This window comes from Sturnira hondurensis, unplaced genomic scaffold, assembly GCF_014824575.4.
Source record: "Sturnira hondurensis isolate 20B ecotype Veracruz unplaced genomic scaffold, ASM1482457v3 Scaffold0004257, whole genome shotgun sequence".
In the NCBI taxonomy this organism is placed as follows: domain Eukaryota; kingdom Metazoa; phylum Chordata; class Mammalia; order Chiroptera; family Phyllostomidae; genus Sturnira; species Sturnira hondurensis.
Genome location: NW_028076888.1, coordinates 5,778,380 through 5,797,417, shown reverse-complemented (window position 1 = coordinate 5,797,417; position 19,038 = coordinate 5,778,380). Strand labels below are relative to the sequence as shown.

Below are 19,038 nucleotides of genomic sequence, written 5' to 3'. Positions count from 1 at the left end.
GGAGGTGGTCAAAAAGGTGTTCAGTCTTTATAAATACACAGTTGACATCATCTTTTGGCCCCTAAATATTTCTTCAAAGTTTTACTGACTGGTGAAAATTTAAATTTTCATTCTCACTTGTCTGGAAGGGTATTGACCAGTAAGCCAGACACCGTGCGAGCTGCCGAAGGACCCAGGTGTCCCAGAGCAGAGCCTCCCGGCACTGCAGCATGCCACAAACAGGTGACAGAGCGGCCGAGGTATTGATCTCTCTGTTCCGTGGGCGGGCCAGACCCCCAGCCCCAGACCCCCAGCCCCAGCCCCCTCACCTCTGCCCTCACGCTGCCTCTCTGTTTATGTCCGTGGGCCAGGCGAGCACTGTTTGGAGTAGGCTTCACTTGTGGGGCTGAGGTGAGGAGCTGGATTAGAGATCACACTTGCTAGGCAGGAGTTCAGGAAGGACTACACTCTCAGGGAGAGACCAAGCAGGAAAATGTTAACCTCATAGAATAAAAACAATTGTGTTCTCACTCCCTTTGCTCTGGATGCTTATATTTTTGAAAAAAAAATCAAGTCAACTCTGATTTCGTCGCTAACAGGTAACTTCCATAAAGATTTCACACCTGGATTAACACTACTGATACAATCTGAAAAGCCCCAAGCTAAGAATTGTTATAGACTGTGAACCCAGGCATCTAGCAGAAGAAAATGTAAAACACCATGTCTTTAGAAAACCTCTTCAGAAAAATTTCAAGAAGTGTGAGCTTGTGGTCAAGATTCACAAACCTCGGTAGAAAAAAGCCACCGCGACTAACAGTCAACAGAACGAGTAACGGCAGGATTGTTACACCTAGAAATGTTAGGTTTTGGGGATTATCAATACAGAATGGAAAGTACGTGTATTTAAATAAATTAAAAACGAAATTAAAAACGAAATTGAAAACGTAAGGGGCAAGGACTATAAAAAACAACCAGGCACATTTGTAAAAGAACCAAATACAATTTCTAGAAATGAAAAGGTCATTTCAATTGAAAGGAGCTGAAGAGAGGTGGGATGATAGAGTTGAAGAAATTACCCAGAGTACACCACAAAGAGAAAAAGAGATGAAAAATACAAAAGATAGAGGTATAGAAGATACAGATTCAACATATATTTAAGAGGAATATCAAAAGGAGAGAGTAGAGGGACTTGGAGAGATTCCTCGCTCCTCTCCTTACTGCACAAAAAGATAAATGGCTGAAATATAAAACAGTACTGAATGTCAACTCTAACTGATAAAAAATAAGTGGCTGAAAATTTTTGTAGAGTTCATAAATGATCGGAATCTTCAGGCTCTGGAAGTCCAGCAACTCACAAATAGGTTAAACAAAAAGAAATTCATATCTAGACGTTGTTTAGTAAAATCACAAAATACCAAAAACAAAGACCTTGGAAGCAGCCAGAGAGGAAGGAGATTCCCTACAAAAGAAGGACGGTTGGTGTCTCGGCAGTGGGAGCCAGAGGAGGATGGAGTAACAGCATGAAATGCAGAAAGAAACTGTCAGCTGGGAACTGTGTACCCCTGTGAAACTCTCTTAAGAGAAAGGGTGAAATAAAGGCATTTATAGATTTAAAAAACAACCAACCAACCCACCCACCAACCAAACACAACCTCATAACCTGCCACTGAAAGACCCCCAACTTTGAACAGATGTAGGTAAGAAGGAAAATGATCTCAGGACTTATGTCTGAGATGCAAGAAGGAAGGGTGAGTGAAGAAAATAATGAACATGGTGAAATCTACACAAACACTGATGGTATAAAGAAATAATAAGGTTGTACAAAATAATATGGGGGTTGCAAAAATCAGACAGCTTGCACGTGCTGGACCGCAGCAGCAGGTGAGCCAGAAGCTACCGGGGTGAGGCGCACACACACTCGGGCCCTTGTACACTGGAGAAAGGGGTGAAGGTACCGATCAATTTTTGTATTTTGAGTTAAGAATACTTGATGAGGACTTCCGGCCAAGATGGAGGCATAGGTGGAAAGATTGTGCCTCCTTGCACAACCAAGTAGAAAGACAACAAAGATTTAGTAACAAAAAACACAACCAAAACAGGCAGAAAATTGAAGCGTATGGAAGTCCAACGACAACAAACCATTTATCCAGACTGGTAAGAGGGGCAGAGTCAGCAGCTGGCGGAGAGGGGTCGTGGCGAGAAAAAGCAGCAGGACCGACCCAGACGCTCAGGCCATGGTTGGCAGATCCCAGGTGCGGGGTGGCAACGGGTGGACCCAGTGAGGGCGCAGGGCGGCTGGCTGACCACAGTCACACATTCACACTCAGATAAACCAGGCAAAGGAGCGAGCAGTGAGACAAACCATGCAAACCAGGGCCCCAGTGACGGGAATTAAAGCCTAAAGGCACCAAGTGGAAAAACTTTCAGGGGTTGAGGTGCCAGGAGAGGCTCCCAGGCTCACAGAGAGTTTGTTGGAGAGACGGACAGCGTCCTGGAGGGTGCACAAGCCCACATACCCGGGAACCAGCACCAGAAGGGCCCGATTTGCTTGCAGGAAGCAGCAGAGGGAACCAAACTCTGAGAGAGAGCAGAACAAACGCCATTGCCCCTCTCTGACTCCACCTCCACATACAGCATCACACCCCAGCAACTGGGTTGCCCCACCCTGGTGGACACCTGAGGCTCTGCCCCTCATACATAACAGGCACGAACAGACCAAAGCATTATGGCTCAAGCAGAAGAACAGCTCAAAGCCCCAGAGCCAGTACTTCTAAGTAGCCAAGAGATAGCCAGCCTATCAGATGCACAGTTCAAAATACTGGTGATCAGGATTTTTACAGAACTGGTTGATTTTAGTCACAAATTAGATGAACAAATAAGGCTAAACTTAAGTGAAATGAAGGGAAATGCACAGGGAACCGATAGTGATGGGAAGGAAACTGGGACTCAAATCAAAGGAGTGGACCAGAAGGAAGAAAACAATGACCAAAGAGAAAAGAATGAAGAAACAGGAATTCAAAAAAATGAGGAGAGGCTTAGGAACCTCCAGGACATCTTTAAACGTTCCAACATCCGAATTATAGAGGTACCAGAAGGGGAAGAGGAACAGCAAGTGGAAAACTGATTTGAACAAATGATGAAAGAGAACTTCCCCAGTCTGGCAAAGGCAGTAGACTTCCAGGAAATCCAGGAAGCTCAGAGAGTCCCAAAGATGTTGGACCCAAGAAGGAACACACCAAGCCACATCATAATTATACTAGCCAAGATTAAAATGAAGGAGAGAATCCTAGAAGCAGCAAGGGATAAGGGGACAGTCACCTACAAAGGACTTCCCATCAGACTGTCAGCGGATTTCTCCAAAGAGACCTTAAAGGCAAGAAGGGGCTGGAAAGAAGTATTCCAAGTCATGAAAGGCAAAGACCTACAGCCAAGATTGCTCTCTCCAGCAAAGCTTTCATTTAGAATGGAAGGGCAGATAAAGTGCTTCTCAGATAAGGTCAAGTTCAGGGAGTTCATCATCACCAAGCCCTTATTATATGAAATGTTATAGGGACTTATCTAAGAAAAAGAAGATAAAAAATATGAACAGTGAAAGGACAGCAAACTCAACAGTTATTAACAACCACACCTAAAACAAAAGCAAACTAAAAGTACAACTAGATCAGGAGCAGAACCATAGAAATGAAGATCTCATGGAGGGTGAGCAACAGGGGAGTGGGAGGAGGAGAAGCGGGGAGAAGGTACAGAGAATAAGTAGCACAGATGGTGGGGAGAAAATAGACGGGGAGGGCAAGAATAGTATGGGAAATACAGAATCTAATGAACTCGTGACACATGGACATAAACTAAAGGGAGGAATCTGACGGGAAGGGGTGTGCAGGGTAGAGGGGAATGAAGGGGGGGAAATGGGACAGCTGCAATGGCATAATCAAATATATTTTTAAAAATAATGATTTAAAGTATAATAAACACCAAAAAAAAGAATACTTGACGAAATGTCAAGGGGAGCCACTAAAAGAATGGAAATAGAGCGTATCCTCCAAAGCAGTAAAAGGAAAATGCAGAGCTAGAGGGCGGGGAGGTGGGGGGTAGAGTCCACCTAATTCAAAGAAAGGGAAGGAAGAAACAAATCTTTAAAAAAGATAAATAGCGCAAAAGAAGATGGTAAAAAGAAATGAAAATATGTCAGAAATTATAGTAAATCATAGTGAAAAGGTTTAGATTGGATTGAAAACAAAATGGAACTCAGCCTTTTTCTTGTTTTTAGAAGGAATGCCTGAAACAGTAGGTTACATACAGAAAGGTTAAAAATAAAGGGAAAAGATATACCAGACAAATTCTAAACAAAAGAAAATTGAGGTAAGCATATTAATCAATTAGAATTTAAGGTACAAAGTATTACTAGAAATAACCACTGTATAATGATAAATGTTTAGTTTATCTGTAGGATATAATAGTTTCCAGAGTGTATGTACTTAGTACTGTAACAGCACATGTAATAAAGCAAATATTGACAGAACTAGAAGAAACTGACACAGTCATAATGGAGTTTTTTTAACGTGTCCGTTTCATTTATCGGTAGATCAAAGGGAATATATATCAGAAAGCATGTGGACAAGTTAAACAACACAGTTAACAGGCTTGATCTAACTGAAAGATACAGAACTTTGCACTCTTCACTTGGGGAATTCTTCTTTTGCTTCCTGATACTACTCATTGGCCAAAAAGTTTCAAGAGTCAGAATCATACAGGTCATGTTTACTCACCAATACATTAGGTTTGATAATTAATATAAGTAAAATAACTTTAAAAGAACTCAGACATTTGAAAATTTTAGAAACAAAGTATGCGTGCTTCTGCACACAGCTGGAAGAAAAGTAATGAAAGCTCCCGAAGTATGAAGTATGTAGAACTGAACGGTAACAAATGCTACAAATTATTGCCTGCGTGGTCTTTAGAAGCAAATTCAAGGCTATAATATACTAAGAAGGGAAAAAGAATGCCAGTAGGTACTGGGAATGAAAACCTTTTTGTGGAATGCTCTTCCCCAGGTGTGTGCGGGCGACTCCGGATGTTTTCACCCGTCTGACATTTCTCGGCGGGACTCCCCTGCCTCAGAGAGAAAGGCCTGCACTTTTTCCTTTAATTTTCCCATAGCACTTTTTACACTGTGTGCTTTGCTTGTTTATATGTATTGTTTATTATCTTTTCTGTCTCTACCTAGAATGTAAGCTCCATGATACAGTGATTTTTTTTTTGTCTTTTTTGTTCACCGACACCTCAGACGCCCAGCACGAGACCTACGTAGAAAGTGGAGTCAGTAGTATTTGTCATTTAAAGGGAGAGGTCCATGAACGATGTAAATATGCAAATGCAAAGGAATTTTTTAAATTGAGTGAAAATCAAATTCCTCACAAAACGTAACTCTTCCAAAATTGACTCAAGGAGAGAGAACCTGAAAAATCAAAAACCATGAAATAAATCGAACTGGTATTTTAAAAGTTTCCAATGAAACCACCTTTCTCATATGATATTATAGGCGATTCCACCATTCCAGGTTTACACAAGATTTTCCAGATAATTTAAAAAAAATAAGGAGCACATCCCAACTCAGTTGATGAGACCAGTATGAAATGTACCTTAATATCAAAACTAGACAAGAATAATGGTCCAGGGGTGTCCAACCTTTTGGCATCTCTGGGACACACTGGAAGAAGAGGAGTTGTCTTGGGCCACACAAATACACTGTGGCATGTAATCACGTCATGTTTTAAGTAAACTTAGGATTTTGTGTTGGGCCATATTCACAGCCATCGTGGGCTGCATGCGGCCTGTGGGCACCTCTGATAGATGAGGAAAATCAGTTACATGGTAACTGTACTCATGAACATATTTGCAATCTCAAGATACTGACACATCGAATCCTGCAACACGTTACAGACAGACAAACATCCACAGGGCCGGGTCCCAGGACAGTGGTTCCCCTGGGCCGGCACAGCAGTCACTGGAAGGGCCGCGAGAGGGTCTTCAGGGTCTGATAATGTTACTATTTCTTGGTCTAGGTGGTGATCACATTAGTACGTTTCCTTTGTGAAACTATTCAGCAAACATGGTCATCTCTGCACGTTTTTGTACTTTGATTCAAAGTTTAGTTAAAAATAATGTGATATGATAAGATATGATATATGATACAGTATAATAGGATCAACCAGTTTATCTCAGGGATGCTTATTCGCGATATGATGAAAGAGAAAAGCTATATAATCTTGATGGGTACAAATTTTGCTAAAACTTCAACATCAATTGATGATAAAAAAAAACCGTAACAAATGGAACCAAAATGTGCGACCTTAAACTGACAGCATGGCAGAGCCAAGGTTAACCAAATATTCTGTATGTTCCCCTGCATGTCCAGTTTCCTTTGCAGTTAGATTGGGGTCGAGCAGGCTGGTTCTGTCCATAGACTGTGAGTGGAAGTGACATGTGTCACTTTTAGGCAAAGGCAGTTGAGCCGATGTCCCTCCTCCGCCCCTCTCTTCTCTTGCTCCAGTGACCTGGGAGGCTGTGTATTGCAGATGGCATAGATTAAAGATGGAGTAAGGATGCTTCACTCTCATCAGACTTGGCGTAAGCAAGAAACGAACCCTTGTAGAGTTAAGCCTCTAAGATTTCAGAGCGTGTGTGTGACTGTAGCATAGCCTATCTTATTCTGACTAGTATAAAGGACGTCCACCCAAAACGACAGCAATGCTCATATTCAGTGCTGAGACATTAGAAACACTGTCTTTGGAATCAGGAGTGAAAACAAGGATGGCTACTATTTCTGCTGCTATTCACCACGGGGACCCTACTCTGTGCAGTAAACCAGTGAGGATCAGAGGGAGGGAACGAAACACTTACTGTTCAGGGATAAAATGATTACCTGCCTAGTAAAAATAAACAAGCTACTTAAAATAGGTCTGTTTTTAAAATCAGTTAAAATACCATGTACTAGCAACAAGAAAATTTAGAAAACTTAATTTTTAAAAAGGTGCCATTCACAATTTCATTTAAAAATATATGGCACAGCCCTGGCTGGTGTAGCTCAGTGGACTGAGCGCGGGCCTGTGAACCAAAGGATCGTGTTTCGATTCCCAGTCAGGGCACATGCCTGGGTTGCAGGCCAGTTCCCAGGAGGGGACGCACGAGGGGCAACCATGCTTTGATACTTCTGTCCCTCTCTCCTTCCCTTCCCCTCTAAAAATAACTAAATAAAAAAATCTAAAAAATATATATATATATATTTGGTACATAGCTATAACTTTAGCCAGAGAAGTAAAAGACTTAGGGAGAAAATAATAACGTTTATTTTTTTAAAAAAGTTAAAGCCTGAATACTTGGAGAGAGATACCTTAGGTAGGCTCAGTAACATAATGATGCCATTTCTCCCCACTTTGATCTTTAAAGTCAGTGAAATTATAGTCAGAATCCCAGTGTATTTTCAAGGGACCTGGCAAGCTGATTTGCCACTATCTATGCAAAAGCAGGGGGCCAGGAACAGCCAAGGCTGTCCTGAAGCAGAAGAACCAGGCGGAGGCATCGAGACCCAGGGCGGAGTTTAGTGAGACAGAGTGGTGTTGGCTTGGGGATACAGTGTCTAACGGGACAGAAATGAGTGTCCAGAAATAGACCCCCACATATGTGAAAACTACATAGGAAGAGGGGATTTCATATTAATGTGAAAATGATGGTCTGGTCAATAAGTGGCGCTGAAACAATTGTTTATTCAGTGTGGGGGAAGCACTATATAAACTTAACACGATTTTGTAATCAGGCTCCAAATGATTGTGTATTGTTTAACGTAGTTCATGTAGAAAATATGCTCTCCTTATTTTTTGAAAGTGAGACTGAGAAAGTGACAACTTGGAAAAATACTAAGATTATAACAAAATATGTATATCTTAATAGATGGAGAGCTCTTAAAATTAATAGAAAAAATTAATTTGATGAGTTTTGCTTTCCTGACTGATTTTGATTGATATTTTAAAACCATTATCAACCAGCAGTTAGGATATCAGGTGGATTTATAAAATGTAAAAGACTTACTTGTCTTTTATACTTAAAGCATGTCCCAGGTGGATGTGGATTCAGGAATTGAAAATATGGAAGTCGATGAAAATGATCGGAGGGAAAAAAGGAGCCTCAGCGACAAGGTTGGTAAGAGATGAAGCCCCTGCTCCGGCTTTTGGCACGGGTGACACAAACGAGCACTCCTTGCGTCCTGTGGCCGCGGGGTCTGGGAGCGGGCCACCCCAGACAGCAGGGCCCGTTGAGCTGACTGTTTTTTGTTGTGAGGAGAAGTTGGGCAGCCTCGCTGGCCCTTTTTAATGGAAGTACAACTCAGTCCGTTTTTTAACCAGTAAATCTGGTTTGTAATAGGAGTGTCTTTAGAGCTAATTTGGATGTTTTTTCCTGTTGGTGTTCGGCTTAAGCAAGAAGCACATCATTCCATCTCTGGTACTGTTCTGGGGAGAATCCTGGGACTGGAAGCAGGAATGCAGTGTGTGGGACCCAGCAGCTATTGGAAGCTTTTTTGAAAACATGAGGTCTTCATATACTGTTATCATCTGAGCTCAGTTCCTATATTTAGGAAAAGGATATTTTGGATTTTGAGGGGGGTGGTTCGGTTCCCTCAGTGTGGTGTAGAGCAGGTATAGATAACCACATTGCTCTCTGTTCTGTACATTATTAGTGCCCACAACACGTGTTGATAATTGGCAGAAGTTGGCCTGTACGTAGCGTGATCCTTTATGTTGTATAGTTCTTCCATGTTGCGAAAAGTTGTAGCTTTGAAGGCATAGTAGCACGTTTGTTTTTCCCTCAGTCACTGGGTGAATACTTCTGTGCCATTCTGAAATGAATTAAATCAGAAGTAAGTATTTCTTTTGAAGTCTAACTCAGACCTCGTACCACTTGAAATTAACCTCCACATCTTCTTCCTCACAAGGAACCTCCTTCGGGGTCTGAGGTGTCTGAAGAACAGGCCTTGCAGCTGGTCTGTAAGATCTTTCGTGTCTCCTGGAAGGACCGGGACAGAGACGTCATCTTTCTTTCCTCCCTTTCTGCGCAGTTTAAGCAGAACCCAAAAGAAGGTAGGAGTCTAGCCTCGCGGCCTTGTTTCAGAGCACTGACCTCAGGAGAAACCAGACGGAGCGCTGCTGTCCTCCCCAGCTCCACAGTTGCTGTTCCCGCCCGGGGGTGTGCTTTCGATACAGGGACCCTTACCGGTGAGGACACCGACAGGTGCCCACTTTCCATGGGTCTTATTGACAAGTTCATTTTCACCTTTAGATTCTCTGAAGAAAACTGCATGAATAAGGAAATGATGCCCGTTGTCGCAGGGCTGAAAGTTTTTCCGTGGTGTAAGCAGATGCTCAGAGCATTAGTGCCTCTTACCAAGCAGGAGCAAGTGGGGGAGTCTCCAGGGACCCTGCGGGGGGCCCGTGCCACCTGCACCTGCCTTAGGAGCTGCCGGGCCCTGTGCTTACCTCGGCCTCAATCACTTGCTTATTTAGCAAGACAGGACAGAGTGAGCTTTGGCTGTGTTTCCAGGATTGTATTTAAAGAACCTACACTAAAACCACACTTACAACAAAGTCGTAAAACTCTTAGTGTGCCCATATGACAGGGCACCGTCCCTTTTCTTCACAGCAGTCATTTGGAATACGGAAGGGGCAGGGGGGTGCGCCAGGGTGTCTGCCTGCATGGCACTGCGTATAACCCCCCGGCCTGCAGCGACTTTGGTCCGGCTGCTCACTGACGTGGTCCCAAGGCCCGGGAGGGTGTCTGGCACAGAATGCTCCCTCATGAGACGTATTTAAAAGGAGTGCCTGGACATTAGGGAGATCGTCTTTCCCTTTCCTGCGCTGCCTCTTCTCCCGCAAACAAGCGTCCGCTGGGCCTCCTCTGGATGGGTAGTTCACTTCTGTCCTGGCAGGGATCTCCTTCTCAACCCTGGTTATAGAGATGACCTTAGCAGCCAGGCGTGTCAAAACCCTGCCACTTGGTGTTACGCTTGCTGTGAACCTGAAGCTTCTCAAGTGTCTTGTGCGTGTATAAGTGGTAATTTTTAATAACCAGATCGAGTAAGACTTACATGGGTTAGGACCTTTATTTGTAGATTGATCTTTCTAAAGTGTATTTGAAGACCTGCAGTGAAACAGTTAGGAGCTGTAGAGAGTAAGAAGGAAGCTAGGGAGTAGGATCCGCCCCAGAAAGCCAGATGGTGAGGAGAAGTTAGACCCTTCCTCTGTAATACTTTGGACTTTGCACTTGATAGTTTTACTGTGTATAAAATATCCATAGGAGAAGAAATATTAACCCAGTTGCATTTCTAGTGTAGTAAATTAACCTGTCATTGGGAGTAAGTTTTTTACGGTTAATATATATTAGCAGTGACTCATGGACTACCTCCAGTTTTTTAAAATACATTTTGTAGAACAAATCTAGATTTCCAGGAAAGCTTCAGCAATAGCACAGGGAGTTCTGAATCCACTTCAGCACGTCGCCTAGCGTTAACTTCTTACGTAGCCACAGTGGCCTTGAGGACTGAGACAGCACTATTAACCACACTCCAGACCCTGATTTCTCCTGGTTTCCACCGGTGTCCCAGTACTGTTCCGGGACCCCGTCCGAGCCTGGCACCGGGCCAAATCGGGTTCTGTTTGGCTTATTTGGGGACTGTGCATGTGAAGAACCGCGTGTAACCTTTGTTTTATTCTGCCTTTCCAACAGTGTTCTCTGATTTTAAGGACTTGATTGGCCAGATCTTAATGGAAGTGCTAATGATGTCTACTCAGACTAGAGATGAAAACCCCTTTGCCAGTCTGACAGCCACATCACAGCCAATTGCGGCGGCAGCTCGGTCACCAGACAGAAATCTCATGCTAAATACTGGCTCCAATCCAGGAACAAGCCCCATGTTCTGCAGTGTGGGGTCCTTCGGCGCCAGCTCTTTGTCTAGGTCAGTGTGTTCTTTTTGCACATCTAATGGGCAGTGCAATAGCCACGGGTACGTAAGAGAAGAGAATGCCCTTTCGTGGGCCCGTGTCGTGTGGGTTGTAGCATGCATCGCATTTTCGGGGGGTGGATTTGGTCACCGAAGGAGGTTCCAGCTTCTCCAGATTGGTCTTTCTGGCTTTCCGTGGCTTGGCTATTGGTGAATTAAGGTTTAGAAACAAATGGCTGTACATTGCACATTATTCTTTTGCAAGAGAGCTTTAAAATATTGTAAGTAAAACCTCTAGTTCTTGACAGCAATTAGATTACAGTTATTTAGGTATCCAAAAGATGGGTATACTGGAATGCTTAGACATAGGAAGTATGAATATTCTATTCTTTAAAAGCTTGATATTTTCCATTCTGGTTATTTGTCTCAAGTTTTTCTTCAATTTTCTCTTCTTTCCTCCCTTTCTCAACTAATGTAGCCTCTATGAAACTAGTCCAGCTCCCCACACGAGTTTCTGGAGCTCTGTGCCGAGGACGAGCCCGCCTCTCGCCTCCCCCTCCGGTGCAGCCAGCCGCGTGGCTGTGCCGGCCCTTTCCCTCGGCGCCCACAGCGCGGCCTCCTCCTCCGGGACTGCGGCGGGAAGCCAGCCCTCGTCTGCGCGGTACCGCCCCTACACTGTCACCCACCCTGGGGGGGCTGCGGCTTCTCCTTCCCCAAGGCCCTCAGGCTGCTCCACTCTGTCTAGCTCACCGAGCCTCCCCGCCCTCGCTAGTAGCCCTCAAGCAGTGCCGGCCAGCTCCTCCCGACCGAGAGCCACCAGCACGGGGCCACCTTTACTGCCCGCCTCACCCGGTGCCGTGCGCAGACGTCCCTCCTCCCTGAGGACCTCTCCTAGGTATTTATGCAGCAGGAGAGCCGAGCGCGTGTTTGCAGTGCAGGGGCAGGAGGTGCCCGCGGTCCGGAGGAACGGCTGGGTGACACTGGCCTCCGTCCGGGGTGCTGAGTGGGGAGGCTGACCCGGGTGTCTCCCTAGCTGGGAGGCTGGAGCCTGGGGCCAAGCTGCTGCCCGTGTTTGGGAACCTCAGGAGTGTGGGTGGCACTGCCGAGGGCTCCTCTCTTCGCTGCCTTCCCCCACGCCTCCTCCATCCTGTGCGAGAAAAAGAAGACGTAACTTAGCTTTTAAAATCTCACTCATGTGATTCTCCTCATTGCAGACAGATTTCAGATACTCTCAGCAGTTTGTATTTGGGAGTTGGGGGTCACAGGACTGCTTGTTGACTTTCTACACTCCCTCAGCCGTAGTTTGCATACAGTCAGACCAAGGGGTTATGGGAGCAAATCTGGGCCTGGCGTCCCTTACCTCTGCTTGCCGAGCTGGGCCCGTGTTTGTGCCTTGACACGCCTGTGTCAGCTGCTTAGAACAGAGCGGTCTCAGAATCCCGTGAAGCCAGTGCTCCCTGTCTCCCACCTGCCTACGCAGCCCTGTAACTCGGGCTAATTGCTGTCTGCGTGTCAGTGGGTAAAACTTTCAGTGTAAGATTGAATTAAAAGGACAACATTTGCAAAAGCTTTGTCCCTCTTGTTTTCCTTTGTTTCCTGATGACTTTTTTTGCTTTTGTTGTGGTAGTCTGTACGACAGTCCTTTCTCCTTCCTCTTCCTCGCACTTTCTGGGGACAGTAGCAGTGAAGATGATGAAGAAGATGATGGTGATGATGAAGGTGGTGGTGGTGGTGATGAGTTTTCTGGTGTCCAGTTTGGGTCCAGGTATCAGGAATGGAGTCCCCCCTGCATGTGCATAGGAACTAACTTTCACCAGCCCTCACTAGGGGTGTGCTTTGCATCTAAACAGGACAGGGTCCGATGAGACGATCTGGAGAGTGAGATGTGAGAAACCTGCCTGTCCTTGAAATGTTAGGGCCCTCTGTGGGGTAAGGCACGCAGAGGAGAACTCCCGTAGTTGTTACCTGGCGAGTGTGGAGAGAACGTGCACATACTCATTTGTCACAGACATGAAAACCGGAATAAAGATCGGTTGTCGTTAAGTACGTCCACTCTGAGATCCGAATGCAGAACCCTTCACTCCTCTGTAGTGAGAGTGTTCTTGTGAGCTGCCAGGAGTGAGCACCGTGCACTTCGGGAGGACTGTCATCTTACGTACAGCTGCATGGGTCACTGCTCTTCGGGAGTGGCCTCAGGGCTGGCACGCGTGTGTGCGCACGTGCACGTGTACCCGCACGTGCACGTGTACCCGCTCGCCCATTGGAGAGCGCAGAGGGTCGCACCGGTGTAACTGCGGTTCTGCTGTCGTTTCTGACCTTAAATTTCCTTGACCACCCCTTTGACCTCAGTGAAGCACTGCCCTGTTCTGGTTGGCCTTTGGAGTGGCGGCAGAGGCTGAAATACAGTTCATGGTATTGCTGAGTGTTCACCCCTGGAAACAGTGGGAAAGATCGGGGGGTTTCTAGGTGACTTTGAGAAAGAAAGTGTCATAGCACTGTCTTCCCGACACTCCGACTTACTGTCTTGCTCTTAAATGGACGTTTCCTCTGGTCTGAGTTGGTATTTGTGCCCAGCACTGTTCAAAAATAACTCCAGGCTATAAATAGAGAAGGTGGTGAGAGTTAGGTACACTTCATTAAATCTGCCAGTGTGCAGAAGAGTCATTGGAGAGTGACTATATAAAGAGAGAGAGGGGAATGTCGGTGCAAGGCTGAATATTGACTCAGGAAGGCTGATACTTGTATTAGGTTGAACATTATATCATTCTTTCTCAAGTAGATTTCCCAGAGGTAAAAGTGCCTTTTTCATGCAGATAAAAATCCTGTTGCGTGACTACAGTTATGCAGCCTTGTTAGGAATCAATTTCCACGCATGAGCAAAATGCTTTGTTATTTGTTTTGCTCTAAATTACCTGTGGGAGAAATGCTGTGTCTCCCTGGCCTGTCTGGTTCCAACTTTCTCTAACTAAGACATCAGGTCACGTGCGGCTGTCACTAACGCCCGTCTTTCTGGACTTACAACATCCCCGCCTTGTCTCAGACCCAGATTCTGCATCTACACGGAGCAGTGGAGCTCTCTCATGGTTGTGTAAGAATAGCCCTGCCTGCTCACTGAGCGTCATGTGCCAGACAGCCGACACTGCATACATTATCACCTTAACCGCGGAACCGGGCCGCTGGGAGGCTGGGAGGCAAGTCACGAGACGGGTCCCTGCCGAGCCCTGCCCCACCCAGAGCCTGCCCACTGCCCAATAGGACAGGTGCTGTTCGCATTTCTAACTGGTTCCTCGGCTGCCGAGAGCATCTACTCTGTTCCTGGGCAAGAGCGTTTTAGTCCTTAGTTACAAAATCCCCTTCCAGTCAGCTGGCAGGTCCTTTGCTGGCTGCTAAAGTGAAATCTGATCTATCCAGATTTGGCAGTTTATAGATTCTGAGTAGATACCAAAAAGAATACGAAATGATGGGTAAAAATACATACCCGATGAAAGAAGTTGAGAGGAACCTGAGAGTGCATGCGGGGCTGGACTGGGAGAGGCTGCAGAGCCTTGTCCACTTGAGGGCTCAGCAAAGCGCTTTTTTCTCCCCCCCTTTCCAGTCGATTATTTTAGAATGTGTTTATTCTGAAGGCAATGATTCGAGCCCCTGCTTCTCGTATGGCTGCATGGGTCACTGCTCCAACGTGGAGGAAGGAATTGGGGGGGCTCATTCCTGTCCCCCTCTGCGAGTCCCGTGGAGCTGATACGTTACACACCTTCTTGGAGGCGGTCCGAACACGTGTCCCCTTGTTGACGGTGTGTGGTGGCGGTGATGAGGACTGCAGGAAGGTGGAAACGTTCCCCTCAGAGAGCTGTGCGAATCGTGAGGAACTTTTTCCAGGATGGAGACGGGTGAAGCGAGAGCTGTCTCGTGATCAGCACACCACTGGGCGTGCTCTGAGGAAACTTCTCCTCATTTCCTAGAAAGTGGATGACCGGAATGAAGTTTGGGCTTTTGGTTTTCTTGTGCTCAGATGTATCAGTGAGGGAGGTCAAACCTTGCAAGTCAGGAGCCAGCACACACAGTAAGAGAAACATAAGCAAATAGCGAGAGGTAGACGTCTGTGCTGATTCCTGCCGCTCACCGCTGCTCGGAGAGGAACCAGGCATGCAGTCCGAAAGAGGTCTTTCTCCTGTGTTAGTCCCAGACCTCCCAGTCACTTCCCTTCTCACATGGAGTAGAACCCACAGCCTGTCTGTCACCCTGGCCTGCAAGACTGCAGGTCATGTGCACACAGGGGCACACATGCTAGTACATACACTCAACCCCTCCTTGCTCCCCTCACCTGCTCCCTCTGGCCTGTACTCAGCAGCTCCTGTACTTGGTCCTATTCCTGAACTCACCCAGCAGACCCCCTCCTGCGCTTGGCCCCTGCCTGACTTCCTCAGGTCTGCGTACAGGGCGTCTCATCAGAGTGTCCCTCGCCTTGTTGTATTAAACGCAGAACACACACACACTCTCCCTGTGCCCCACTCTGTCCTCCATCCTTCGCCTTCGCTTTTCCTCCGAGCACTGCAGTTTTGAGTGTCCGTCCTCTAGAACAGAACTGCATCTCTTTGACTCAGTGGTCACCCCAGGACCCATGGCGAGGCCTGGAATCCACAGGCCCACCCTGGACCTTTGTCCTCGGAATGCACGTCGTGTCCAGCTGGACAGCTCTGACTCTGCCTCGTGTCAGGCAGATACAAAGCTCCCGACCCTGCGTGCAAAGAGAGAAGGAAAGCGAAGGGTGGTTGATCTCTTACAGAAGAGAGGAAAGTGCAGCGGCACCTTCTTCAGAAGCAAGTTTTTATGGTGGGATTCAGTTTGCACCTGATGCGTGTGTAAATCCCAGGAATGTTTTCATAGTGTTTTCAGAAGGATTCAGCTATTCTGTGGTGCTCTCGTGTGAGGTAGTTACATTGTTAACGTGGACTGATGTCGTTATCAGAATGTGGTTCATAGGTTCTCCCAGAGGGAGGTATAATTTTTGAGACTCTTAGGACTTAAATATGACATTTTTCCAGTGTCATATTTCATACATCAGCTGTTGTAAAGCCACCATGAATTATAATAACTTCTTCAGGAAAAATGAAATGTTTTAAAACATTTAAAAGACTTATTGATACCATACATTTGTATAAAAGGCACACCACTTTCTCCTTCAGCATCACATTTACTATTTGAGTCCAGCACTTTGGCTTTGAATCTATAGGCCCTTGTGCAGGACTCTGGAACACTGGCGCGCATGCACAGCATTGGCTAGGCAGGCCTATCTTCAGACTTGTGAACATGGGTTAGCTCCTTTGGGACTGACCTCCTCATTTTGAAATATATTGACAAATACCGGGGTTTACTTTGCATCTCCTATTTGGTTAAATGTTTTGCTGGTTTCTGTTTTTCTCTTTCTCCTCTTGAAATCACCTGGCAGTGCTGCGTGGTAGTCACCAGTATGTGCCATCCTCTTGGCTTTGAAAGTCTCTGCTGGACCCCGAGTGCCTTTCGTTGCGCTGCCGGGCACCTGGCCGGCAGCCTTCTATGTGCGCTGTCCCTCTGCAGGTCTCGCGAAATGTTTGTGAAGATATTTCCACTGACTTGGAGGTGATCAAATTTAAGTTAAAATGCAGTGGGTGGGTTGGCTCAGAGTGGAGCCCAGTGGATGTGCGTGAGCGTCCTCCACCTAGGTGTGCCGACGTCAAACCAACGGTCACATGCTGGCTGTGGGCACTGCCTCAGATGACTCCAACATCCAGTGTGAGGTGCCTTTCATTCCAGAAATGTAAAAATGGGAGAAGTTGGGGGCTCATCATCAAGGAAATGTATAGTTTTAAATTTTCATTTGAAACCGAGGGAGATCTGCCTTCATCGTCATTTGAGAGAGCTGCTCGGAGGAAGGTTAACCTTCGTTGTCTGTAGGCGGGAGTCTGCATCGGCCTGGTCTGTCTTCGGGGCGAGCCGCGACTGGCGCCGAGGCCGCGCAGGGAAGCACCAACATCGCTTTCTCCCCCTTCCACTTTTGGGGGCTCACCACACTTGCACTTGTGGGCGGGGTTTTCTGTTTTGTCCTTACGGGATTTTTCCTGTGCTTTGCTGCAACACTGCTCTTTCTGTGGTCAGGCCGATGAACAGATGCCAGATCCCGTGTCCCAAAATTAACTGGTGAGGAGACAGAAGAACCCATTGGTTTTGGTTCTTGGAGGGCTCCACACTGACCAGCCCCTCTTTGTCAGGGCCCTCTGGGGACACTGGGGATCCTCAGTTCGTTGTCTGCTCAGTCAGGAGGGTGGTGGCTGCCTGAGTCTTTGACCACCTCTCAGCCTTGACCCCGCCTCCTGTCTCTATCAGCCTGTGCAGTAAGATCTGTGTGGTAAGTTCTGCAGCACCGATGACCGATGTTGTAGAAATTCGAACTTACGGGACTCGGGCCTGGAGGCTGGCGTTTTTAAATGATTTAAAACTAGCATTTTTTTCACCTATTTTATTGAAATCCTTCAATATCATATTTTCATTCCAAGGTCAACGTGTATATTTTTCTAAAATTCTAAGGTCAGTTACCTGTGTATTCAAAAGTTAGTTACGCATATCTACCCATTGTGTATATAACATATTGTTAACATCTTGGCTCCTCTTGTTCTTAGTTTGTGGCCTTTGCCCTGTGTTGAGGTAGGAATGGGTCTCAGGTTCCGGCCAGTCTTTCCCAGTCTTTGTTACCTTTCACATGTCTTTTTTGTTGTTGTTAAGCTTATATTTTCTCATTTTTATCTTCAATTTAAAATTCCTGGTCTCCTCCTATGCTGTGATTAATGTTTCCGTATCTCCTGCACATATCAAATTAGTTGCTGAGTTAACATCAGATCCGGTATCTGACCTACGGATGGTTGAGCTAAGCTTTATTTAATTCCCTCACACCCAACCCGTGCGATAATGTTTGGCTTGGGCCTCACAGTACAGTTCTTATTGATAACAATGCCGCCCGCTGTTTCCTGCTTGTAGTCTTTGCAGCCCATCACGTGATTCCATTTAATCCTTGTTGCCCACACGATGAGGTTTGAGGTTCAGGCAATAAGTCGGGTAGGGCTGGGGAGAGAGCTTAAGCTTGGATACTCCTTGTGCCAGGGTTTGGTTTGGTTTGGTTTGGTGTTTACTGTACTGCTTTGCCCTTTTCACTGGAAGTTTTGGAAAACTTGTGTTGATAACAAATATTTTCACGTCTCCTTCTAACCAGACGGTTTTCCTGGGCTCTGCCCCTGCTGCCTAAGGTTGGGTGAAGGCTTTGAGAGCTATGATGGAGGTGATGGGGGGGAGTGTTTGGTAGTCCCTTAAAACTTCACCCCAAGGCATTCAATGACGGTGATAGTGTGGTCTGGCTCTAACCTCCAAAGGTGCCTGAGTGACACTGGCCACTTGTTGTAAGGTCGTGTGACATCCCCTCAAATGCTTAGCCGTTCTTAGTCCTCCTGGGCTTGCAAGGTGCCATTCCCAAGAAGGTGAGATGCTGGGTTTTTGGTCAGACTCTCTTCTCGGTCAGAGTGCAGTGTTTACTGGAAATGCTTGTCGTTGGGCTTCGTTGGCCTTGGAGCCGGTGAAAGAAGCGGTCGGCGCCCTGCGTGGCTGCATGGGTGTCTGCGCTTGGTCCTGGGGGCAGGGTCCTAACAGGCTTTCTGCTGCCGTGTGGCAAACGCTGTCTGGAGCAGTTCATTGAGAAGAGAAAAGGCGTCATCAGTTTCCTCTTCTCTTCTCCATAGTTTGGGAGCCTCTGGTGGGGCGAGTACTTGGGACTCCTACAGTGACCATTTCGCCATTGAGCCCTGCAAGGAGACAGACATGCTGAACTACCTCATCGAGTGTTTTGACCGAGTTGGAATAGAGGAAAAAAAAGCACCAAAGGTAATAAGAAATAGATTCACTTAAAAGAATGCACAAAAACCTGGTTATATTCATTTGATCAGTTGTTTCCGCCCCCTGTCAGCATTCATTCATTCATTCAGTCGGTCAGTCAGGTGGTTGTCGGGCACGTCCTGAGTGGCAGGCCCTGTGCCAGGAGCTCGGGGCATGGC

The 19,038-nt window shown here is 46.4% G+C and overlaps 1 protein-coding gene across 3 annotated transcripts in view; it reads left to right on the top strand.

Annotated features, from left to right (window-relative positions):
- The window catches only part of UBE4B (ubiquitination factor E4B), a 105,659-nt gene that overhangs the window by 41,111 nt on the left and 45,510 nt on the right, over positions 1-19,038 (top strand). Inside the window, exons 2-7 of one of the 3 annotated variants that reach the window (XM_037045278.1) lie at positions 6,530-6,606; positions 8,084-8,171; positions 8,966-9,110; positions 10,753-10,981; positions 11,445-11,861; positions 18,727-18,868. In XM_037045278.1, coding sequence (XP_036901173.1) covers positions 8,085-8,171; positions 8,966-9,110; positions 10,753-10,981; positions 11,445-11,861; positions 18,727-18,868 — 1,020 coding nt within the window. In that variant the 5' untranslated portion in view covers positions 6,530-6,606; position 8,084. The remainder of the gene's footprint in view (positions 1-6,529; positions 6,607-8,083; positions 8,172-8,965; positions 9,111-10,752; positions 10,982-11,444; positions 11,862-18,726; positions 18,869-19,038) is intronic. The other 2 variants (XM_037045277.1, XM_037045279.1) reach the window with 2 other exon arrangements.